The sequence below is a fragment of the Ambystoma mexicanum genome, chromosome 4p (assembly GCF_040938575.1).
Source record: "Ambystoma mexicanum isolate Mex_15411 chromosome 4p, UKY_AmexF1_1, whole genome shotgun sequence".
Lineage (NCBI taxonomy): Eukaryota > Metazoa > Chordata > Amphibia > Caudata > Ambystomatidae > Ambystoma > Ambystoma mexicanum.
Genome location: NC_090927.1, coordinates 693,997,931 through 694,024,122, shown reverse-complemented (window position 1 = coordinate 694,024,122; position 26,192 = coordinate 693,997,931). Strand labels below are relative to the sequence as shown.

At 43.5% G+C, this 26,192-nt stretch overlaps 1 protein-coding gene across 1 annotated transcript in view; it reads left to right on the top strand.

Annotated features, from left to right (window-relative positions):
* LOC138453424 (CD109 antigen-like) overlaps nucleotides 1-26,192 on the top strand; it is a 349,776-nt gene that overhangs the window by 177,262 nt on the left and 146,322 nt on the right. Inside the window, exon 21 of the mRNA XM_069606257.1 lies at nucleotides 17,861-18,076. Within this exon, the coding sequence (XP_069462358.1) occupies nucleotides 17,861-18,076 (216 nt within the window). The remainder of the gene's footprint in view (nucleotides 1-17,860; nucleotides 18,077-26,192) is intronic.

The following is a 26,192-nucleotide window of genomic DNA, read 5'->3' as shown; positions in this document are numbered from 1 at the left end:
AATACATGCCGGATTAGTCAGAAGAGGAGGAAAGGAAGGAAGTTGTACTGGAGAATCCGAAGAAAGTTCCAGAACAGCTGGAAGCCAATGCTGCACTGGCCACAGAAGTTATATGAGGCTCATTTGGTGGTCCAACCTCTGAGTTGTAGGATTTTAAATAATCGGATGAAAGAAGGAAATTCATATAGGATAGCCGACGGCCAGTCCTGAAGAAAAGTGTCTTTTGTCAGAGCTTCCGGGTCTGTGTGCCAGCTGAAGAATCGAGGTAAAGAGATCAGGTGACAGAAGACGTCAAATGGTGGCCAAAGCCCAGAATAACAAGGTGTGATGCTGGAAATGCATTGGAGGCACAGGGCCTCCCTGTACTTGTCCTGTAGTCTTTTTTAATTTGTGTTCTGTGTTGTTTTCTGCCCAGGAGTCCATGTGGGACTCATGGCAGTGCAGCTCTTCCTATTTTTGGTTTGGTGTACAGACCCATGGAATACCCTTATGGCACCCATGGGTGGGAGTACAATCCTGTCCCCCTAGTGTATGTTTGTGGGCAACGGTGTGTGGCACACAGAGCAGGGTATGGGCTGGTGGCAGATCCATGCTGAATTTGACAGGAGCTCAGAATATCCTCCATTTTGGGATAATCAGGCCCTGCCATTGGAATCATTTCATTCTTGATAGGAAACAAGATGGCCCCTGTGGCCTTTTGCTTTCTATTGCCTGTTACATTGTTGTCCCAAAGACATGGGAAGCCCTGACACTGTCCCTTTCCTCTGACTGGCTGTGGGGTGGAAGTTCCATATATGGTATTGTAGTGAAGTCCAGGCCAGACTGGCTGGAGCCTTCCCAGTGACTGTGTTGTGGGTACACCCTGTGGGTGGGACCTTGGTGAATGGAGTGTGTGACCAATATGCACTTCTTGTTGTGGATGTCTGGTTTCTGGTATGAAACACAATGACTGAGACAGCCCTGCCTGAAACTTGTATGAATGAAGTGTGTAGTGTTGAATGGCTGGGTACTTGTCCCAATACACATTCCTTGTTGTGAGTGTCTGAGAGGGATTAGAATGGCCTGAATGTACTGTATGCCTAATTGGCTGGCTGACTGCTGAATGCCATTCTGAGTGATTGGTTGCCTGAGTGTGACCCAGCAGAATGAATGGGAGATCAACAGTATATATGTGGGCCTCTCACTGCTAGAATTCGTTCAGAATCTGAAGTTGATACTTTAAGCTTATCTTTAAAGTCCAGCTGGAAGATTATTTGCTGTTGCATTTGGTTCGACCCGATCCGAAAGCTGTCGAGTTCGAGGACTTATCCGAGAGAGGACCTGGTTAGGCGCCCTCTTCTCGAGTTCCGAGGGACCATCAAGCACCACTAAGCTTCGCCGCAGCTCCCTGGAAGTCAGACCCTCAACAGGCTGCCAATCGGAGACTGGGACCACCGAGGAGAACGAAGAGAAGCACCAGACATTCCATCCACCGTCGTCGACCAGGGTTCGCAGATTTGCTCTAACCGCTGGAGGCCCGTCGAAGCCGTGTTGCCCAGAAGCAGGGACCGATTGACGCCGTGCCATCGATGACTGGAGCCGCAAGGCTCCATTGATTAAGAAATTTGATTCCCGGATGTGCTCGTCTGCACCGCCGACCATCTTGCCCCACCAGAGAAGGCCAGGCCGTCGACGCATCGAGGAGCATCCGCCGGTGTGTTTCCCACCACCCAAAGACCGTAGAGATCGCCGGATGCCTCGGTGCCCTTGCTGGGCCAAAGTTCTTCACAAACTCCTTGCGACCCTGAACTATGGACACCGAGGTTCCCCGCATGCCTCATCCTTGCAGGACGTCTTCGAAGAGCACTGCCAGGACCGAAGCTACTGCCTCGACGACACCGAATGTTTCATCGAGGATCTTCAACTCCAAGTTCACCTTCTTCGAGGTCCATCGATGATCCGTGGTTCCTGCTTTAAAGGGAGTCACTCAAGAAGGATCCATCGACGCCTCCTCGAGGAATTCTGCTATTCCTGGTATATTGGGCTTGTAGAAACATTTTATAAGGGAATAACACTAATTGAACAATATATGGACTGGGCTTGTAGTATATCTTTATTTTACAGGTTGCCCAGGTGGGGGATCGCCACACAGAACTGAGTCTTGTGGTAGGGGCAAGTATTCTGCCAATTGTTCTAACCAACTGCTTTTCCTCCTATCTCTATTGTTGGTTACCTTTATTAATTGACTTGTGTGACATTTGACCAGAGTACAGTTGATGCACTTTAATGAAGTCTGATAATAAATGTGGTACCACTTAGAACTGCATATATTTGCCATTGTAGATTAACTGAGCACAAAGTGAGGTAATGTGATTGTGTATATAACTTGAACCTTAATTATATAAATACTGTGTTTTCAAAATACCTAGAGGAAAATCACTTGGAGATAAATAAAAACAAAACAAAAACCATGACACTGGAGAAACAACAGAAAAGCTCTATAACAAGGGAGTCCTGGTTTTTAGACGACACAAAAATCGAAAAAGTAAATAACATCAGATACCTGGGATTTGAACTAGATAACACACCAACAGACAAAGCAATGCAAGCTGCTCTCTGGGATAAAGCGAAGAGACTGACAGCGCAAATGAGAACGTTGGACAAGAAATTTGGTAAATTTACGCTAACCCCGGCAATACATTTCTATAAAATGAAATTGGTGCCCGCGTTGACATGTGGAACGGAAGCATCATTGTGCATCCCGGAGAACATCTGGAACAGAATAGAAGGCATGGTCTGGAGAACCGTTCTGGGGCTTCCCAAATCAACCGCAATAACGGCTATCAGAAGGGAGCTTGGATTAATATCCTTGGTCTCGATAGTCGACATTAATGCAATGAGGCTATTCAGAAAAATCATCCTGGCTGACTCCCTGCCAATCTATGCATTGATTAAAGAAGAACTTGATACTGGAAATTGCAGCTTATTCAAGAAGTGGGCAGATTCTAGAAAGGAAAGGTTGTCTGAAATACTGTGCATGGAAACGGACCTAAAAGAAAACCCAGATAAAATCAAACGGAAACTCGAAGAAAGGGATTGGATCAAAACAATAGAGGCAGCAACAGAAAATAAACTACTACAACATCTTCCACCAACGTTCAACAAACCAAAGGTTCCAATGAAATACGTGAGTAAATTCCCGGACAAGAAAAAAAGACATTTGTTTATGAAAGCAAGATTAAATTTACTACAAACTAAACAAATACTCGCCATTCGAAATATGGCAGAAAACCTAGTATGTCGACTATGTAAAAACCCAGACACTGTGGAAACGATCAGACACCTAATCCTAAACTGCCCCTGCACGAAACAGAATAGAACCACCTACCTAGCACCGTTGATCACGAATCAGTGGATGATTCAGGAAGAAACTTTGTGGAACAGACTCATCGCCGGTGAAGCCACTAGGTGGACAATAGCCATGACAAATTTGCTCGAAATGGCTTTCAAACAGATAAACGAGGCCAGGCTCACTGAATCTACTGAAGCAGAGCATGGCTAGGGGAACCACCAGTTAGATGACTTTGGAGGTCTCCCACAAGCACTTTAATAAGTCGGATATGTGAAAAACCATTGTTGAGAAACTCATTTTCAATGAAACCAAGAGGAACAAATTGCAGAACAAAAATGTGTCACACTCTTTTGACAAAATTACAGGTTTTTCCTGAATATAAGTCAAATAAATAAATAAAAAATAAAAAAAAATACTGTGTTTTCACTAATACAGTGTGTGGACATTCCTTTGTGGGTGCTTGGGGACTACACTGTACTTAAAAACCAGCCTGCATCACCTCCTGAGAAGCTAGGCCTTGATTGCTCATCCATTGCTACCGTAATAGAGAATCTTGGCTCGGGTCCACTGTGCCTCTCCTCTACCATATAGAGAGCAGGAGTAAAGACACCCCCCTCCAGTCTTTACTCAAGGATGAAGCATCCAGTTGCTGTGACACCTGAAGTAGCCAGAGTTTCAGTCTGGTATCATGTTGAGGATGCCTGGGACATATTCAGCCTTGACTGAAAGGTAAGACAGAAACAGTGATGCCAAAAGGTCTTAGTTAGACCTACTAAGACTTTGGATCTGATCTCACCCAGGCTGTTGGCATACTTAACTAGTAACATGTTTCTCTGTGCAGAGGAGACTGTAAGACATGGCTTTGTGTTTCATGAAACTCTTGATGGCAAAGGAAACTGCAAGTAATTCCAAGTAGTTGAAATTAAAGGACCTCTCTTCCCGGGACCATATGCCAGCCATGGCAAAGCACCTGCACCTAGCACCCCAGCTGGAATTGTGGTATCCCATCTTATGATTATTTCTGGCAGTCAAATCAGCATTCCCTCCTTCTCCAGGCTTGCATGTGTTGGAGGCACCAGGATAGTTCCTCTCTTGTGTTAGGCGTCTTGGGAATAACATTCTCGTATGACATCCCACTGTGAAAAATGAAGAGCTTCGAGGCATTGAAGTGTCCGTTAGTGGAGCCAACTGGTAAAGATAGCCAGAAACGAAGAAGGCAAGACACCCAATATCCTCAACGGTTCTGAAAGAAAGAAGATGAAAAATGCAGTATGTTGATTATTTCCTGTTGTACTAACTTTAGTTTGTGATCTGGAAATTGTAGGATAGACTGGATGGATTTGATGGAAAACCCCATTTACTCCACCAAATGGGAAGAGGACAGAGGTGATTTTTTCTTGATTCATGAGAAATCCTAAGTCCTGGTGCTTGGTGTACGTGCACACTAAGCAGGGCCTCGGATTGACAATGCGTATCATTTATTAACCAGATCCATTTAATTGAAGGGAGGCTACCACATGCTTCAGGAGGCTGGTGAAACACCAGGGGATGGAAGAAATGGTAGACGTGGAATGTGCCTTATTTGTGATGTGGGAGAAAAGGGTCTGTTAGGCAAGCATCCAATACATCCAGATGCATGAATTAGTCACTTGGAAGAAGCAGATCTTAGAGGAGGTAAATTCTTCCGCCATTTTGAAATGACTGTAGATGAAGAATGCATTGGATTCTCTGAGGTTTATGATGGGGTGTCATGCCCTCGGGCCTCATGAGACTAGACTGAGACATCCTCCGGTTTCCCTGGGTGGAGTTGTTAGGACCCTCTATCACCACTTGCCTTCTTAGAGACGATGAACTTGGCTAATGGGCTCTTGGAGTTCCAGAATTAACCAAATCAGCAAAAGAAATACAATACCTATAATTCCATTCAGCCCTTTGGTGACTAGCAGCCATCTTGGCCCTCTTAGCTTATATAAGGCACAGCCTAGTAATAGGATTCGCTTACCCTCTGGAGGAAAACATATGCACTTATAAAGCTGGAGATACTGGGCAATGCGACACGGGGCAGCACTCAGAGGAGTTGTGGTGGGCAAAGCCTTTCAGCTGAAAAATTAGTTCACCCAGGTCATTCAGGATGCACTCAGTGAAAGCTGCTATGGGCGCGCTCTTAAACTCTGATTTTGTAGTAATGGTACTGAGCCCCCTTATTTCAGAGATGGGGAGTTCTTCAACCATAGAGAGGTAAGAGGACTGGTCGCAGAAAAATAGGAAGATTTGTCTTACTCTGTTGCCTCATTAATGACTTCCTTACACTTACGCACTTTTCTTTTATTGATTATTGAACGATGAGCAAGTATCTTCTCTTGGAGAGAGTGTTTGTGAGAAAATAATATGTAAACGGTCAAAGCCATAATGATAACTGGTAGTTCCTTAGTGGTGTTTTGTGACTTAGTGCCATTCCTTTTTTAGTCGTCTTTTTAAAAAGATTCTCAGAAATGTGTGTTCTCGGCTTGTTCTCTAGAAGGCTTGTCTAAAGTGAAACAAACTTTCTAAGCAGGGGAGATTGACAATTAGTGGGTGGGTCTACTTCTGCAGAAGGTATTGTCAGCTGAGGATCTGATGCCAGCAGCAGAGAGGGCTAGCGAGGGAGATGGCCCACGGTTGCTTGTTGGGATTGTCAGTATTTGAGGGGCAGCAGGCACAGAATGGAAAAAGGACCATTAATGTAACTTGAAGGTCTTTAAATCTTAAGATAAGTCTGCAGTACCTGACCCCCCTTCATTAGGCTGTTGAGGCATGGACACAAGAAGTAATGAAAGCTAAAGATCTAGTGGTCTTGAGCTTGAAATGAAAGTTTAGTCATGTTATCTAGCATTTGAATAGCATAGGTCTACAATTCAAAAGTTAACAAAGGTAGGGATTTGGTGGCTCTTAAAAAACAGTCCTTACCATTAAGGGAGTTTGTGGTTCTAAAGAAAAAGATAATTCTGAGACATAAAAACCTGGTGAAATCACTTAGGATGGATCAATATCTGAACTCCCACCAGTCTATGATGGAAAGTCTCTGTAAGGGCATGGATGGCAAATTCTGGGCCCTATTTAACAGGATTTTGGTCCCTTTTAAGGGCAGCTTGGACTGTCCAATCCAAGCCGCAGCTTGGATTTCATATTATACCAACACATTTTCCCTCCCGCGAAATTCGTTATAGGGCCAGACATGGACCTGGGATCTCCTGTTACGGGAGGCTGTACATGGGACCTTGAGGATATTATATGGGCCATACACAAATGTAAACCATCAAGAGCCCCCGGCCCTGACGGTATTCCGCCCTTTCTTATTAAGGCTGCCCCTGAGTTGTGGGTCAATCTCTTGAAACCAGTATTCAATTACATCTTTAAGACCCATACAGTCCTGGAATCTCGGGTTCAGTCTATCATCATGCCCATATATAAAAAGGGCGATGTCCTCAACCCGAGTAATTATAGACCCATAGCGCTTATCAACGCAGCTAGTAAAGTCTTTGCCATCCTGCTCTTGAGAGACCTTAATAAAGTGGTCAGGCATAATTTGCATCTTAACAAATTCCAAGTTGGCTTTACGGAAGAGCTGGCAACCAACCTAAACGCAACGGTCCTGGCTCACCTAAGAGACTCAGTACACCAGGCTAATACAGGAGATGTCTTTATAGCATCATTGGACCTCTCAAATGCATTTGATGGAGTAATAAAATCGAGATTGTGGTAAAAAATGCTAGCTATGAAGATTCCGTGCAAGATTGTTCAGCTCTTTGCATTACTTCACAGGAATACATCCATCAGGGTTTGCTTGACTAAGGAAGGTGTCTTGTCCAGGGAAATTGGTACATATGTGGGGGTCAAGAAGGGCTGTTCACTGGTGCCTATTCTCTTCAACCTGTACGCGCACAATGTGGAGGGAGTGTGGAAGGGACCTTCAATCGCACCGGTCAGGTTGGGGAGGATGGCGATCGAATGAATTGCCTTTGCAGACGACTCTATCCTTTTGCACCGTACCCCTGGTGGTCTTAGGAGAAAAAATGTTTCTTTTTTTATCATTATGCAGTTGATAACAATGTTTTGCCAATGCATCCAAATCTCTGATTTTGGTCTTTTTTAAAAAAAAGAAAGACTCAGACTTATAATTGGACCATGGGAGATGAATCAGTGAACGAGGTACAGGCCATTACATACTTGGGGTACACCCTTACAAATAGGGTTAGTGCCAAACTATGGAAACAGAGCCTTGATGAGAAGGCCTGTAAACTTAAATCCCAAATGAAATTTTTGAGAGTGAAGGTCTACAGATTTTCTCAGATACCGATAAGGCGATACTGTCTTGCCAAATGTGAGCCCATCCTACTTTACGGTCTAGATATCTGTACTCACGACATGAGTCTGACTCTTAATAGCATTCAGGGAAAGCTGTGGAAAGATCTACTGGGCTTATCTATGGCTGTGCCCAATGCAGTTATCCGCCATGAGCTCTGCCTTATATCTCTTAAAGCTAAGTACCTCTGGAAACAACTTTCCCTGTATAGGAAAATAAGTGATGCTCTGATTAATACTCTTTACAAAATGCTAAGAGAGGTTGCTAGATCAGAATCAGTTTTATCCATGACAAAGATTTGTGCTAGTATGAATTTAATCCTACTTTCCCTTGGGCTATCTATAGAGGATCTTGTGCAACGCCCAGGACTGGTGAAGAAGTTTCTCTTCAGGGGCGACTGGGTAGAAACGGTTGACTGTGTTAATTCTTATTCTACTTTTAAAGAATATTCCAACTTTGGCCACACAAGGGAATGTCTGCCCCTTTACCTGCAAAGATTCCTGTGCGAGAGGGGAAGAACCAGTTATATGCGTTTTAGGCTCAATCAGCTACCAGTCACTGGGGTAACAAAGATGCACCAGGGACGGGTTCTCTTGACTTGAGGTGTCGCTTTTGTGGAGACACCAAGTCCAAGAGACACTTAAGCACTTAGTGCTTGGTTGCTCTTACTTTGAGCCTATACGTGTTTTGACCCTCAAAGATAGGCTTGAGAAAGATTCAGAGGTGTCAGTGAATCTTTTCTGGAATAGAAGCATGTGGGGACTAAGTTTACCCCTAATCGTGGCTTTGAATGCACTCCTGCAGGGCTTAACTAAAGAGTTTGAAAAAATTAATTTGGTCACTTAATGCTAAATCACGGAAGTGGGAACCTTTTGTTTTCTTTTAATGAACTTTGCAATTTTAATTCGATTTATATCATTATACTCTGATTAATTTAATGGACAGGATAATGTGATGTATTATGCAATATGGATTTTCTATGGATTATGTATTTTATATGATGTTTTTCTACATGTTGTGTAAGGTTTTTTGGAAGCTAAATACGCAACAATAAAAAAAAAATAGGATAGGTCTCTTCATAGGAGTAGAGCCATTTGCTTGACAATTTAATAAAGTTCCTGCTTTCTTGCCTATGACAATATATTGCATGCATGGTGCAATGCAAAACAAAATGCTCTTGTGCTGTGTCAGACCTAAATATCAGCGGCAAGACAAACATTATTATAACCAATATGAGCATATCCACACTCATAGGAACACATGATTAAAATGCAATTTCACTGTGTGGCTAAATGATAGATTAGGTTCTGGACTAATAAAACGCCATGATTTGTGAACCTTCATAGAATCAGGATAAAGGAATGAATGGTCGATATTAACTGCATTCTAATGGGGTGTGGAAAAGGGAATGTTCCGCACGCCCTGTGACTTAGTAACAAGCGAAAGAAGAAGTGCTCACAGATGAAATTGACTCTGTAATATTCTGATTTAGGGCGTCATTAGAAATGTGGTGGTGCAGTAAAATGCAGTGGTAATACTGTGTACCACTGCATTAACACACCACCCAACTATGAGGTTGTCAGTACGATGGAGGAGTTATGACCTGAAGGTAAAGTTTTCCCACCAGATTTTGGCAGAATTAACGCCAGCAGAATGACTGCAGTGTAATTCTGCTGAAATCCCCCATGGTGTCCAATGCACTCCAATGAAATAGGGACGAACACCGCTAGCACCACTTGTAATCCAGCGGTAATACAGTCCAGTGGTATCTCGGTGGATTTACTGTTGAGATTCCACCAAACTTGTAATGAACCCTTAGTGGTCTGAAACTAATATATTCAAGGCAGCAAATATACTGGGTCCTCATTGCGAGGTTGATGGTAACCCTGACATCCCAGTACTACCGGGATATCACAAAGGGTGGCAGTACAGTAAATTCCCATTCCCATGGAATCCCATAGGACTCCATGAGAGTGGGAACCATGAAGCACCAGCACTGTTAACGCTGCCGGTGCATCTGTGAAAAACCTTGCGGTAGGGGCCTGAACTCCCGGCAGGTCATCCCTGCTGGTAGTTTAGTGCCCATACCGGCAGACTCGCGCTGACCCGGTCTGCTGAAGGTGCTGGTAACTTGTTATCTGCACCTTTATTACCAGACTTGTCACTTGTAATGAGGCCCAGTGTTTGCCCGATATGTTTGCCCGATATGTGTAGCTGGATATTTCCCGTAACCTGTTCCCATCGCAAAAGCAAACCATCAAATATGCTCATCCTCCAAATTTTAAACAATGCACAATGTTAAGTTGTAACCTAGATTTGCCGTTATTGTTCACTCTATGCCTTCCTTTTTTAGTCAATGTAAATATTGGATTGTGTTATATAATTGTATGCACCGAAAGGCATTTACTGAAAAGTGTTACAATATTAGTCTAAAGATAACATTCCTGTTGTGGAATGGGGCAGGAGGAGAAGGGTGTGTGATCACTATCAGACTTTTAACATTACACATCAGTTAAGGGAGCGACAGCAGAAGTGCAGTACATATTAAGTAAGCAAAACCTTTGAGCAAGTGTGGGTCAGTGCATGCAAGGCAAGCCAAGATATGGTGAAATGTGAGAAAGTAAGCCATCTTAAAATTATAGCAACAACCCAGCTGCAGTTAAGAGCCCCTTGGCAAAATCGGAGGATTGTCTTAAAAGTCAAAGGACAGAAGTGTCTTCAGCTTTTTCCTGAACATAATTTGATGTCAAGAGATCTTAAAGGGACGCAGTGTTTGTTTCTTAGGGTTTCTTCTTCAGGGCTCAGCAGTCTGCCCCCGAACTTGGCATGAGCTCTGGTGGGAGAGGTGGTGCTTTCAGATCTTTGGACCCTGCAAGGGCAGTACTTAGCTAGTTTCTGTTGAATATAAACTGTACCCACTCTCAAATAGGCTTGATAAAGGAGGCTCCTGGTCCGGTAGCCTGGATATTATTATATCCATCTATTTCTAGGGCAAGAAAGGCATGCAGAAAAGATCTAAAGAAGAGCTCAGGCAAATAGTTGGGTCTTCAAAGCACACCTTAAGCAAGCCAAAGAGAGTCATCCGGTTAATTCCAATGGCAGTGCATGCCAAGGTTTAGGTGCTGCATAGTGGAAAGCACTCTGACCAACCAGGGTCAGTTTTGTTCTTGTCACAAACAGGAGATGAGTTTTGTTAGATCTCAGGTTCCTTTCGACACAGCAACCAAGACCGCCTTTCTGAAAGATAAACTGGACTGTGACCAAAAAGGCATTTGTGCGTTAGAGAATGAAGGCAAAAGGAGATCCTCGCATCTACATGCAGCCACTGGAGCACTCTCCTGGCTTGAGAGACTTGTTTTCCTTTCCCCATGCCTTTGTCTTCATGCATGGCGCTGCTTTGCACATCTTGTACTTTGGATAGTTCCCCTTTCTGTAGTTCCTCAAGCAAACTTCCACAGTAGTCTTCTTGGCTCCAATGATGGCTCTGGCGATGATTGCACAACTTTTATTAGTCAGGAAATGTCTTAACTGGCTAGGGCCCATCACAAATTGGGCGGAGTGGTAAAAATGCGGCAGTAATGCTGTTAACACCTCATTACCGCTCCACCCAACTATGAGTTAGGCGGAAAGTCTGCAGCTTTACCTCCATCTCTGAGCTGGAGGTAAATCCACAGACTTTGCACCCATTTTTGACACAATTACTGCAGCGCAGTTAGCGCTGCGCTAATTGCACCGAAAATGACCCATTGGGTGCAATGGACTCAATATAAATGGGGACTAACTGCTGTACCACAACTCGGGGTCCGGGATCCGGCCCTGATAGCGTCGGACCGGGTTGCAGTATTGATATTTGCATTGGGTGGAATCCCCACAGATTTATTGCTGGGATACAGCCCACTCGTGATGAGGCCTTTAGCAACTTAATGTAATAGGAGGAAGAGGTAACCAGACTGTTAACATGAGCCTTCATAGTCATCTCCTGATCAAAGAAGACCTCTACCGTTTTTACATTAGACAAAGTAGCAATGGTACATCCTGCTAGCACACATTTATTATAGTTCTTATCAATCTTCTGTAGTCGAGCCACTGTCCCAGCTATCATTGTTAGGGAAAATTCTCAGAAATGTGCTAATTCCTCTCTACCTTAGAGACCCCCAACAACTTTGCTGGAGTTTCAAGACTTGAATTTTTGACCTGGAGAGAGTGAGACCCTTTTTGTCACTCTCTCGTGTATTTTAATGTGATTTTGAATACTGTTTCGTTTGGTGGTGGAGTCTGGCAAACTCCATAGACATCACCTTTTACAGTGTGTCACACAGCACCTTCAGTGCAGTGACACAGGGCAGTGTTTCAGATTTCCCAAAGGGTTAAATACCTTCTCTTGGATAAACTACTGTTTCCAAGAGCAGTAAAGTGAACTTGACTTTGCTTACAATTGTAACTTTGTAGACCGAGCACACACTATATTACAATAGAATTCTGGAGGGGTTACTTTATATCCCCTTTGTCTAACTTCTCATGTAATATTTTTATGTTACTCTTTACGCAATGAATGGCTGGTGGCAGTGGTTTACTTTTAACTACTGCGGTGTGCATTTACCGTGGGTTGCGTTCGCACCTGCCGTAAAACACCCAAGGGTGCCATTTTTGTCAAAATGGCCCCGGTCTTCTTTTTTCGCCATTTCTTTGAGGAAAGGTCCATTTTGAGATTCACACTGCGCGCCAAACCAGGTTTGGTCCCTTTGATCATTTTGCCTTTGACGGGATTCACAAGTGAAGACCGCCTCTGGCTCCAGGGTGTCTGGTGGGGGCCGGAAGGGAGGGTGGTGCCCGAAACTCGCTGTGCCTAATCTCCTAGGAGACAGGAATGCACTCTTCAGTGATTGGCCATCTGGCTGTCCAGCAGGGACAGCCACCCTGCTGGGTGACTGACACCTAGGCTGGAATGAATGGGCGAACCCTACATAAAAGGCAAGGCTTTCTGGCTTGGAAGGCAGACCCAACCACTGGCTGAAGGAATCCGAAGAAGAACTTGAAAGAGACGCCTGCTGCAACTCCTGGACCCTTGGTTTGCCCGGTGAATCCCTGGTGCTGTGCTGAACCTCCAAATTCACCTCGACCCCTTGAGTTGGTGGGAACAATCAACTCCAAAGTAAGCCACCTGGACATCCTCTCAGAGCTGGTTTAAATTCCACTGCAGTTGCTGCTGGAACCGAATAGCCATGGAGAGGAACACCAGTTTGTGTGCTTTGCTTTTAAGTTGGCCAAGAGCTGCAGGAAGATCCTCCAGACCCCCAGGAAGCAGGACTGACCAAGCCTGAGCCACCTCAATAGTGCTGGACCCCAGATGCAAAGAAAGCCCATCTCGAAAGCCAAGAGTCTGCAGCGTTGCTATTTGCTTAGATGTGAGGAGCTGAAACCGCAAAGTGCCACTGAATAGAAGTTGGTCCTTTTCTGTCAGTGATTGTCCTGTTGCAGTGCAGGAGTCCTCCAGGCGGCCTCCCTCTTGTCGAAAAATGAAGTGAGAGAGGAGGGCACCACTTATGAATTAAGTCTTTTTAGTAGTTGTATTTGATGATGAAAAAATATGTTGAAGTATATTCACAAGATAGTTTTGCCTGGAGCAGCCAGTCAATAAAAGGTCCTGTAGCACTAGGACCTATTCAAACACAAAATATCCAAAAAATAGAGTGACTTCACTCTGTTAGGAAAGGCGCTTCTCAGTTAGCCCCAATTAGGTTGCTTATCTTAGATTCACTGTAGAGTATATCAAAAAATGTTAATCAAAAAATTCTCAAAAAGTAATAAGTTTCATAGCAGGAAATGTTTAATGCACATTCCTGAAGTATCTGCTGTTACAGTATATCTTTGTAAATCACACAATGAGTGTTCATCTGAGATTGCCCATAATACTCTGGTGCCAATGCATTTCGGTTAAAACCTTCTTCAGGGCGGTATTATAGCAAAACTGATATTACATGACTTATATAGTAACATTATTAACAAAATGTATCACAATGCACACAAAGCGATGAAATAAGAAAAGTATTTACAAAAACACATACCGGTTCGTGTACCACATCCGCATATATAGATAATGGGGAGAATAAAACAAAAAAGCATACTAATTAGTTTACTGTCATGATTATGCCTGTTCTGTTTACATTTCAGCCTTAAAAGGCAAGTCATACCTTAGTCATGCCAAGAAACATTAGGATCGTGAAGTTGTACTGTTGCACAACAAGTACATCTACAAGAAAAGAATAGATGTAACTCTAAGTGGCCCTCGCGGACATCAAAGGATAAAGCTTATTTAATGCTGTGGATAGCTGTGCTTACCGAGCAGCTTCAAAGACGTGTGTGCCGAGAGAGCTGCATCTAATGCGCTCGCGCTCGCAATTGCTTACGTCCTCCCTCTTGTCCCCACTACTGAGGCCCAGGAACATGCAATCTGCAAAGCTGTACAGGAACACCCAAGCCCCTTTTCTTCTAACCAAAGTTACTGTACAGTCTAAGAGAACCTACCTCTTGTTGGGTAACTGCACTTGTCCTCGGTTGAGAATTGTTGTGGTTGCTCTGTAGAGTTGCTGACAGCTTCTTTACTTCACAAGCCTAAACAGCTTGTGGTCCTTCTTTAATTTCTTTTTTTCTACAAAGACTCTAAAACATTGTGCAATTCTTTAACCTAACTTTTGAGAAGTTTTTGGTCTTCCTCCCAGGAAGGGGTTAACTAAATTTGCATTGGGGGGGGTTTCAAAAAGTACATACCTGCTTAAAGGAATAGTTTGTTCAGAAATATTATTGGCCAAAAAGATGGCCAATAATAAAACAAATATGTAAAATATATATATTTTTTTAAGTGTCTATGTAAAATTCCGAGTAAATTAAGCTCAAACTTTAAAATTGCAAACACTAGGGGGCATCCATTTTGTGAAATGGATGCCGCCTGTGCTTGCGTTTGCGGCACTAATGAAGCAAAAGCCAGCCAGCTGTAGTAAACAAAAGCTACCACTGGGTGGCTTTTGCTTCATTGGTGCCAGACGCGGAGGACGGGGACCAGAGACTACAGGCAGGAAAGCTGCAGCTGCTTCTCGGTAAGTGTTATTTTTTACAAAAAATAAGCACTAGCTGCAGGTTTATTTCTAAGTTTTCCGGGCTAGAGGAGCCCGGAAAACTTAGAAATGAAACTGCAGCTTTTTAAATGTTGTATTTATGTTTGCAGAGGCTTCAGCTTGGAGCCCCGTGGGCTCCAAGCTGAAGCTACCGCAACCATAAATACAACGTTGTTGTGTTTCAAAAACGCTTCGGTTTTTGAAACACAACCGTGTTGTGTTTGTGCCTGCCGTGGCTATCACTTTGGGTCTCCGGTGCTCGCCAGGGGGAGCACCGGAGACCCAAAGTGAAAGCCAAGGCAGGCACAAACACAACGCGGTTGTGTTTCCATGCCACAGTGTTTCTGCTTACAGCAGCTTTCACTCTGGGGCTCTCGGGCTCCCCGTGGGGAGCCCGAGAGCTCCAAAGTGAAAGCCGCTGCAGGCAGAAACATAACGCGGGTGTTTAGAAATGCTGCAGTGCTTCTCACTGTGGCAGCTTTCGCGTGGAGTCTCCTGAACTCCCCAACCCTGAGGGAGTGCAGGAGACTTCAAGCGGAAGTGCTGCAGTGAGAAATACAACGTTTTTGGATTTGTAAATGCTGCAGCATTTACAAATCCAAAAACGTTGTTATTCTGCATGCGGCAGCTTTCGCTGGGAGTTTCCTGGACTCCCTCAGGGTTGGGGAAGTCCAGGAGACTCAATTCCAAAGCTGCCGCTGGTAGAATAACAACGTTGTTGTATTTGTGATTGCCGTGGTTTTCCAACCACGGCAATCACAAATAAAACAATGTTATATTTTTAATTGGTGCACCTCGGCTTTTTTCCATCATTTTACGTTTTCTGTGCTTCCCTGGGCTTGGGGAGCACAGAAAATGTAAAATTAAAGGAAGGCAGCCTCCTCAGCTCTGCTCAGGCTGCAGTAAGCAAAAGCTCCCAGTAGGGGCTTTTGCTGCTTGTTTAGTGCCGCAAATGCAGAGCCGAAGAGGCTGTCTGCAATCACAAAATGGATGCCCCCTAGTGATTGTAATTTTAAAGTTTGAGCTTAATTTACTCGAAACTTTACATAGACACTTAAAAAAAATATATTTTACATATTTGTTTTATTATTGGCCATCTTTTTGGCCAATAATATTTTCTGACCGAACCATTCCTTTAAGAATATTTGTGAAATCTCTTGTTTTGTTATAATAACCTTTCGCTTTGACAAACTCTTAAGTCTGATTCTAAATGCCTAAAGTAGTATATTAATGTCCACAGTGTCCATGTTACTAAAGTCATCCGGTGGTGTAGGAAGTGTCTGTGTGCCATCCCAAAAGGGTACTTACTGGTTTAGAAATATTAAGAGTGTGTATTTTGAAGTGTATTTGTGTGTTACTATTACATTTCCCCTTCTGAAAAAGGCTTACTCAAACTGACTGTTAAATAAATAAATAAGTGTTTAATTAAGAAACCTTGTGTGTAAGAGTTTATTTGAATACTTGTCACTGTGAATCTCTGTGTAACTCCCCTCCAGCTCACATTGACCGCTCTTGAGGTAAGCCTGGCTGCTCAACACGCTACCAACTTGTGTAGTAAGACTTATAACAAAGGTTGGGTTCCTATTGCCAGGAGGTCAGGGTTGTTGCAGTGCACCCAAAGGGTACTGCATACAATCTTGCCTAACAACCATCAGTTCCGATTTTGTATCATTTAAAGCCAGACCATTATCCACCATCCAATGCTGTATAAGAGAATAAAACCCATTAATATTTTCTGTATCCAAATAGTAGTTGCATGAGAGAGGAATTAAACACAGAGTATTGTTAGCGTAATTAGTATATATTATGCCTCTAGCAACTCAAACAGTGGCTTTTTGAAAACATTATACAGAGTGGGAGGCGAGCATGACCCCTGTAGATCCCCACATTTCACTTTAAACTCACCAGCAGAAGCTTCACTTCTAAAAACTCTGGATGTATAGTTTGTCAAAAAAGTGTTAGTCCAATTGCCTGCAGCAGTTGAAAACGAAGCAGAGTGTACTAGCCTGCTTACAGGTATATTATGTACAACTAAATCGAAGGTCGCAGATAAATCAAGGAGCATGAATAGCACAGTGTTACCATTCTCCACTGCCTGCAAAATATTGACCTTCAGGTCAAGTAGAGCTGTTTCCGTGCTGTGTGCTGATCTAAAACCAGAATGCAGCTAGCCCAAAATATTATTTGCAGTTAGGAATTCCTGTACTTGGAGGTAAGCCACCCAATCAAGAATCCTAAACAAGAAAGGGACATTCGTGATTGGCCTGTAAGTGGCAGGATTATTAGGATGTAAAGTTGATTTATTTAGTAGTGGGGTAAATCCAGGCTTAGTTAACGCATTCCACCACATGACTCTCAGCAAAGAATGTATTAAGGAATTTAGTAATAGTGGGAATCAGGGACAGAGCAAATGCATTCACCACTGCTGCAGGACACGCCCCCTGCCCCCTTGCAAAGGGTGGGCTTTAGTTGGGGAATAATAACAGAAACCTCCAATTCTGTAAATGCTCTGAACTCAAAGTGTATCTTTGAGGTACCAACAATTGGAACAGCCACATCAGATTCCATTGGCATTAACTGCATAAATTGCATTAGGTGTCATGTAAAAGTAAATGGTTTCTCTATAAGAAAGTGAAAGCATTTTCCAATGTTTTCTCTTTTGTGTGTTAAATAGCATGTTGCAGCAAAAAATGGACCTTCCAGCGAGGAATTGTCCTGTTGAAATAAAATTGTGCTTGGAAACTGCATTGTTCTTACACTGTCTGCTTCTGAAGAGAGAATGTTTAGAATGCAGTCAACCGCAGTAGCTATTGACTCCACTCTAAACATTCTGATTGGCTAACAGGAGGTCAATAACGATTTCCAAGTGCTAATATGCAGAAAGTGCAATTTGAAGTTCTCCATAGTATATCCGAACAGCAGTGCTGGAAGACTGGTTGCATTATTGACTGATCAGTGTTTTTTTTTTTACTCTAATGTTCAAATGATGGAGGTGCATATGTTTCGGCAAATCAAGGCTTGATTTGTTTCAAAGTTTAAAATCATTTTGAAGGACAAGGTTTTTTCTATTTACAGGTCACCGTTACACTGGAGCAAATGGATTCCTTCGAGATAGTGGGCCCATCTCATGCCGGTATGGCACCAAATCAAAGGAAATCAACTGTGCCAAGTAATTCAGGACAACTTGTTCTGTTTCCGATCAAGCCAAAACAGCTTGGTGAGATGACCTTTAACATCAAAGCAACATCGTTGGCAGCGTCAGATGCTACCACCAAGGTGGTCTTAGTCAAGGTAAGCATTTTTTTCTCCTGATTGATGAAAACATGATGGATCAGCTGAGCTTAAAAATAGGGCACAATTCCATGTAATACACAATTGTCTTCTGTGGTTCATAAAAGCAGAATATTTGCAAGGTGCACCTCTAATTGACGCATTTTATTAGTAATTAGTGCATGGTTTGGATGCCAGTTTTCCAACCTTTTTGACAGCACATGGCAAGCACATGATTTTGTATTTGAGTGCTCTTTAAGACCCTCACTACCCCGGAGCTATGGGCCTTTGCCAGTTGGAAACACTCCTGCCAGGTCTTAATAGCCTCACCTCCCTAGGGACACATTAAAGCAAGTGTGAATGAACTTAAATAATTCCCCAAAAGAAGAGACAAAGAGTCAGATTTACACAAAAATATTTCTTATATTTGAAAGAAATAACCCATAACCAATCCAAATGGAGATCTATGAGTGAAAACAATAGACCAATCATTGGTACACCACTCTTTACTCACCCTCATGGGAGATCCGCGAACCATGAATAAGGACAACGGAGGAAAACATCTGTTGCTTACTTAAGCCAAAACAATTTATGTTTGGAAGGATAACTCAGCGGCCATGCACTTGCTTTGGGAACAATATGCAATGCAACATGAGTTCAGTTCTTGTTCCACTGCTTAGAAGCTGGAGAAGGCTGGCATTAAGCAGGATATAAAGGACCAAAGGAAATAATAAAGTGAGCCTTTTCTACGGTTGATGTCATGGAGCTGCTGCTGTTTACATTTTAAAATAAAATCCTTGCAATATCTGTGACCTCAGACACATTCTTCCCTTCTATTTGCCAGCTAACAAAAAAATGGTGGGTTACTTACCAAATAAGAGAAACAGGTGATGGCCGGAAGGTCTCAAATCATTCATAACCACTGGCACAGCTGTGCCAGACCATCATTCTTCTGGCTGGACTTGTGTTGGTCAGTTGCTGTTTCCAGTCGGTGGCTAGACACTTGGCAGGCACTGGATGTCTGCTCTTTGGGGTTTAGGCCTCTTAAAGATGCTCTCTCGGTTTACAGTTTAGCCCAAGTGTTGTACAATAATTCAGGTTGTTGTGTTGGACGTATGCTTACATTCACAGTACTTTGGTAATATGGGCCAACACACACTGATATTAACGCTACATATGGTGATCCGTTCTTGTATGAAAAGTATATCATATTACAATGATATCGTAACCATATTTTTCTTAATGTACTGAGGAACAATGCTATGTAATGCCACTTCCTGTTTTGTCAAGGGGTGTAAGGTTGTGTGCCATACCTTCCTGTGATGTCACATGAGGGGAGGGTCAAATGACACCACTTCCTGTGATGTCATCAGGGGTCAAGGGTCGTATGGTGCCACTTCTGTTACCTCGGGCATTTTGGTGAAATGACGCCCCTGCAGCCTGTCACGCTACTACAACACGCCGAGCACAATACAGCACACTGGCAATCATGTCACATCTTTATGATATCAGGCTACTTGGAATGACAAACCAAAAGTACTTTCTGAAAATCCCTGTTCATCAGGCAAGCTTACCTAAACCAAACAGCAAACAAAACAGTCATTTCAGGTAGAGATCCCAAACGTGTGTGTATGGGAGTGCACAAGAGCAGTGTAAAAGCACAACCTTTTTCACCTTGGGAACTGAACTAGAGCAAGAGAGACATATGCTGGCTTCTGCAGGTCACTCTGTTGGGTAAGATTTTCATAGAAATGGTAAATCTTCCTGACCTGGGACAACCCTAGAACGTTTTGCTTTACTAGTGGGATATTTTTCCTTAATACCTCTGTTAGTGGGAACCTTTTTCCACACTGACAGAATCTTTTACTCTTTTTATGGGTGTCAATTTTCTGACTCTACATAGTGTCTTTTTTATAGTTATCCTCTTTAACAACTTATGGGCAATAAGTACCTGTTGTTGGTGCGTTGCCCTAGGGGCTCCCCTTTTAACTTTTTTTTGCTAACCTTGAGAGAACAGCAGTTCTCAAGGGTAGAAAGGATCTTTGGATCCCTTTTACATTTTATTTAGTGAAAGCAGCACACCCCACCTTATGTTGAGTGTTGGGGAGATATAATGTATCCCCTTTCACACTAAAACTGTAACAATTCTGTTACAGGGACAAGTTTACCTTCAATGGCTGGTGGCAGTGATACCTTGTATTAATTTGGTGCACCCTTACTGCGGTCTGTGTTCACGGCTGCAGTAAAGGCACCTAAGGGTTCTCATTTTACCCAAATGGCTGCTGTCTTATTTTGCCATTTGAGTGTTTCTTGTCCATTCGTGTTCCTTCCTCGAACATCCAGGGTGGGAAATTCCTTTGTGTGATTTTTATTTTCAGCGGGAGTCCCCTGGACTCCCTGCCCAGGCTCCAGCCTGTCGGTCAAATCAGGAAGCGAGAGAGGAGTCCAAAACTCCACAGCCCGTTGTCTTCCTCCTTGCCTGAATGGGATCAAATCCCAGTGGGTGGTGGGGGAGGGGGCTGGCTGTCCTGATTGGACTACCAGACCGCCCCTTGTTGAAAAATGCATGGAGAGAATGCAGAAGTTGTGCTGTAGTTCCTGTTAAATATTGTGAACCTGGAAGCTGAAGACAAGTTGACCACTGGAAATGAAACTGAAGAGGATGATGAAGGAAAGGTGGCAGAAGCGATTTCCAGCGACCGGAGAGTTTGCTGTGTAACCTGAGCCTGCTGTAGCCCTTCCTTCCAATCAACCTGGGGATTCCGAAAACAATGACCCTGACCCAGAGCCTAGTGAGACCCACTAGACTCAAGAAGACCTGCATTTTGAGCCATCCCACACGTGTTGCTGCGACCTTGCGGGTCTGCAATACCCCAATACCTTGGGACCTCAAGCCACTGTGCGGTGCACGGTCTTCCGAATTCTGAATCTCGCTGAAACTGCATGGGAATCCTGGTGCCTCTCCAGAGACACAAAGTGAGTCCGAAAAGTCCCCTCACCACAGTGCTGGACCTTTGTAACTACGAGAATTCAACCGCAATTTTCAGTCTTCTTCTGTGCTCCTTGAAAATGCGCCAAATCTGCAGAACCGCATTCAGCCATGAGGAAAACCTTGCCTAGAGCCTTCTCCATTGATCCCTGCTGTCCAAGGTCCTGTTTTCAGTCACCATAACAAGGAATCCACTTACTGGGTTTTTGGCTGCGGATCCTGAAGTCCTCCTGCTGCAAAATCTTCTTCAATGCTGAGGTACTGTGTTGGCTTGGGTATGTACTTACCTTAAGTCTTTTGGGATTTCTGTGTAGCTATGGGGTGTTTTCTGTGATGGGGTCTCTCATCCAGTGCCCCCAGTCCCACTGCTAGAACCCTGCTAGGGTGTCTGCTGAGAAGCCCCTGGACCCTCTTCTAACTCTAAAGTAAAGTACTCACCTATTTGCCCAGTCTTCCTAAGAAACTCTGACCTTTGCTACTTAAGAACCTATCCTCGCACTGCCTGTTGGACACTAGATCCTAGTGACCCTCCTTCTGCCACTGAGAACAATCATGCTCCAAGAATAAGGGAAAGACTTTTAAGGGAGTGTGCTTTTTGCCTAGAAAAGAAAATAAGTGTTTAGAAGTTACTTACTTGTAAAGAGTTGGTCGGTAACTGTAACTCTTAAGAGTGAACAGTTACAAAGGTTCTTACTTATCTTGGATGTGTGTTGCACTATTCTCAAAAGTATGGTTAACATCTTTCTTTCCTTAGAAATTGTTTTGCCATTCTAATAGAAAGTAGATGTGGAGTTATATTGCTCTCTTGTGATTTGGTTGTACCTCTTCCCAAAAGTAATGAGTTGGTTTCACCAGAGTAATCCTGCAGGATAATTCTATGAGTGTGCCCCAACTGTTGGTGTCACCAGATTAATCCTGTTAGGATAATTATATGAGTGTCTTCCAACTGGGTCTTGCTTCCCCTGACCTGCTGCTAGCCTATCCAGAATAAGTCTGTATTAGGTTGTTGCCCACCTAGAATAACATTGAGTCATTCAGTAAAGTGTAACATTAGAGTTTGCTTTCCCTGTGCTGTTGTAGACACTCAGAGAGTTTTTGGTTCTAACTGTCCCTCATACGTCATGCATAAGGTACGTGTATAGCTGGGAATGATATAACCTGGATTTCATTGTGAGGTTGAAGTGTATGAGTTTTACTTACCCTGAGTTAGCTGTGTGACATCCAAAAATAAGTTAGCAGAGTTACTGCTTATCTATATCTGTGTTTCACTGATCTCAAAAGCACCTGTAATTGAATATTGCATCCTTAGGTTTTACTCACCTAGTATGGCGTGTGTTATCACAAAAGTAGTTAGGTTTTAACTGTACCTGGAATAAGTGTTCCACTAGTCACAAAACATATGCTGTCCAGTTGACTGATTATGTGATTTGTATGGAGATTCACTGTGCAACTGGTAGGGCCTACTGCCCTTGCATTACTGAATGTAATTGTGAAAGTAATCATTGTTTCTTACTCCCCAAGAATAGGTGTGACCTAGACTGAATGTGTATGAAAAGGTTTGGCTTCCCTAGAACTACTGTTAGGTGTTCCAAATAAGTTATATGCTTTGGTCTGTGAACCTTCAAGCATAGTGTTGTGTTTTTATAATTGTGATTACATATAATGTGTGATAGTACTTATTTACCCCTAGATTTATCTCGGCCTACTTGTATTGAAATAAATCCTTTATTTTTACATACATAGTGTTTCAGTGTTTCTTTGGATCATTTGTATTACAATTTCACTTGTACTGATTCTACAGCCCTCTCTCCCTCCTAAAATAAGCCTGGCTGCTCTGTCTACGCTACCATGAACTTAGCTGGTACAGCCTTATACTAAGAGTGGAGTCTTGTACTGCCTCAGTTGTGAAAAGCAGAGCTGAAATCAACTCTAACCAAAGTAGCCACTGCAAGTCTCAACTGAGAAGAGCAAAGCTAAAGACACTGAGGTAAGTACCCAAAGTCTGAACAGTACCTCCGGTTTGAAGAAGAGTGGTCCAGCTCGATTCTGTCCTGTTGCAGCGATGCAGATCCTGGGTTCCTGAGCCTCAGTCATGGGGACAAGAGGGTAGACATATGGAGGACTCCTGCGGCAGCAATTTGGAGGTCGTCTGCAGCTACAGGCTCTTTTCGGATCAGCAGCACTTCACGGTTTCAGCGCGCAGTAAACCGCACCACCACAGATCTTGGATACTGGTTGGGCTTCGTTCACTCCTTGAGTCCTGCACTCTGGTGAGGGGACTTGAGCTATGGTAGTCCTGCTTCTGGAAGGTCCTAAGGAGACTCTTGGTGCTCCTGGCCGGATTGCAGACTTTGCACTCGACTATGGATTTCTCGATCCCTGGCACTCGGTTCCGGCAGCAGCAAAGAAATACAGCCAGTCGGGGAAGATGGTCCATTGCAGTTCGTCTCAGGGTTAGTTGGTCTCACTAACCCAAGGGAAGAAGTCGTCCCTTCCGGGGCTTCTCTTGTCGATCAGAAAAAGGAGGCATCATAGGTACACAAAAAAGGTCACGTATGAGGATTAGGTTTACACTGAGAAAATCAAAACCTATGTGGATAGAAAAAGCCAATCTAAAGTAACATTGGGTAAATCTGATAATATGGCCCCACAACACTAGAAGCATCTCCTATACATTTGCAAAGATTTTCAAATGCTTGCTGTTATATATTTGCAAATAAAGAAAATCTCCAATGCTTCCATTTCATAATGTCTTCGGTTGCCAAACTCCACGTTTCCTTTGCTACCTTATTTTAATTTCTCTGACCCGCACTTATCATGCATGCTCCATTTGTCAGCACAATGTCAACCTATGACACAATATAGTTTGAAGTAGATAATACTGCTTTCATGCTGCAAGAAATATCACAAGTTGCTTCAAAAAAATCAAGGCCCATGCACCCCTCCCCAATTACACTATTTTGCACTAAATACTAATCTATAAGCTAAAATCTTTTCTCATAATACAATCTAAAGATTAATTTCCTGACAGGTATGGTTACTTTGTCACATCACAATGTTGTTACACACAAGGAGAAACTACAGTGAATAGAACCATGATCATGTAGCTGACACACTCATGTAAACAACAACATTGTCAAGCATGTCCTACTGTTTCAAGATGGCGACTGTGGGAACACATGCTGATGGTCAGAGACTCGGTGCTGCTAGAACAACGAAGGTTTCATTATTAGTTTAATACATCTTTGACACTTGAATTGCTGTACAATTTCATTTATGGGACAGCCTGTCGCGCTACTAAAACAACAACAATCCTATAACATGCTTATGTTATCAGGGTACTTGGAATGCCAATCTGAAAGTACTTTCCGAAATCCTCTGTCCACCAGACAAGCTTACGTAAACCAAGCAGCAACCAAACCAGTCATTTCAGGAAGAGGACCTAAACGTGTGTGAATGGGGGTGCAAAAGAGCAGTGTAAAAGACAACCATTTCCACCTTGGGAACTGAACTAGAGCAAGAGTGACATATGCTAGTTCTACAGCAGTCATTGCTCACAGTTGAGCATACCCAGCGATGAACAAACAGAAGTGAAACAGAGTGAAATAAAAAGCCTGGGTAGTCTTCTCACCAGTCCAGTGCTTGCATGGTCAGGCACGGCCACCTCAACATATTGAGTTTTCAAGTTTGAAAATGATCATATTTGAATGAAAAAAGTTGAAGATTCAATAGTTTGAAATTGAAATCTTTCATGCATGAATAATTAAGAAAACTTGCAAATTAAAATATCAACATATTTACTCTTAAAAGAAATAAGGAGCTATTAATTCATATACTTTACATTTTTTAATCTGTAATAAAATGAGCCAGTGACATAGTTGAATGCTTAGAGCAGTCTGTGCTTTGGAGTCAGGCACGGTGAGGAAAAAGGGGTCTGTCGCTTGGAAGCAATATATATTATATCAGTGAAAGGCGAAACACATGGCTCCCCTTATTGTTTGTTTGTGTATGGAAAAAGAGTGAATATGCTTATTGGTTTGGGGGTGCTCATTCCTTTGGCAGTAGTTGGAAATCGATGCCTCGATTTGAAGAGTTCCACTGAAGAAATTGCTTTGATGGCCAGGGCAGAGCATCCCAGGGGAATGACGGCAAGTAGTGAAAAAGAGCAAAAGAAGGAGGAGGGACTGGAGACTAATACCACCCAGCAGGGAAAAGCTCTAACGCAGCCAGCCAGAGCTCCAGGATGGCCAGGGTTGCTGCCCCCGCCATTGGGCTCCTGTCCGCCATTGGTGTCGACTGTCCACAAGGCCAGGGGTAATCCCAGGGAAGCCCGGCAGGTTCCCCATCCCTCCCTAGTTGGAAAAGCTGCAACACAGGGCAGCCAGAGCTCCAGGGTGGCCGGGTCTGTTGCCCCCAGCCATGAGCACCTGTCTCCCTTGTTGGTCGACAGTCCCCAGGTTCAGCAGTGGTCCCAGGGAGCGCCAGCAGTGTCCCCATCCCGCCCCGGAGGGAAAAGTTGTTACTCAGCCCAACCAGAGCTCTATGATGGCTGAAGGTGATGTCCCCGGTCTTGAGCGCCTGTCTCCCATGTGTAGAGGAGGTCCCAAATAAAGCCTGCACTCCCATCGCCCATTTTGAAGTACCAGGAACATTCACACCATAATATGTGACGTATGATGAGCAAACAAACCAGCAGAAAGCCGCAGTAGGGCTCTGCCCATTACCCATCAGAAGAGCAACACCTATTGAAGTACCAATAACCAGACAACCATGGACAGTAATGGTATCCATTGAGAAACCCCTACCAACAAATGTGACGAAATGAAGATTGCCTAAGTACCGTCCCAGAAGAAACCAAAAAGGTCTTAATGGAAGACGAATGGTGACGTCAAGAGAGCCCGGACGGACTCACTGATAGAACAAATGATGACCCAAGAATGACACAAGGAGACGAAACGCCATGAGAAAAGAGATTGTGAGCTTAAAGTGATAGGAAGCTATCAAAGCGTCAGAGAGTAAAGCTGTAAGCAGGATGAAGATATTCAACCAGCTAACGTCAGTACATATGCTTGAAACCGCAAGAAGCTAAGAAAACAGTGTTGCTTGCTATGCTAAGTAGAAGAATAGCGCGGCAAGCGCCATTGTACA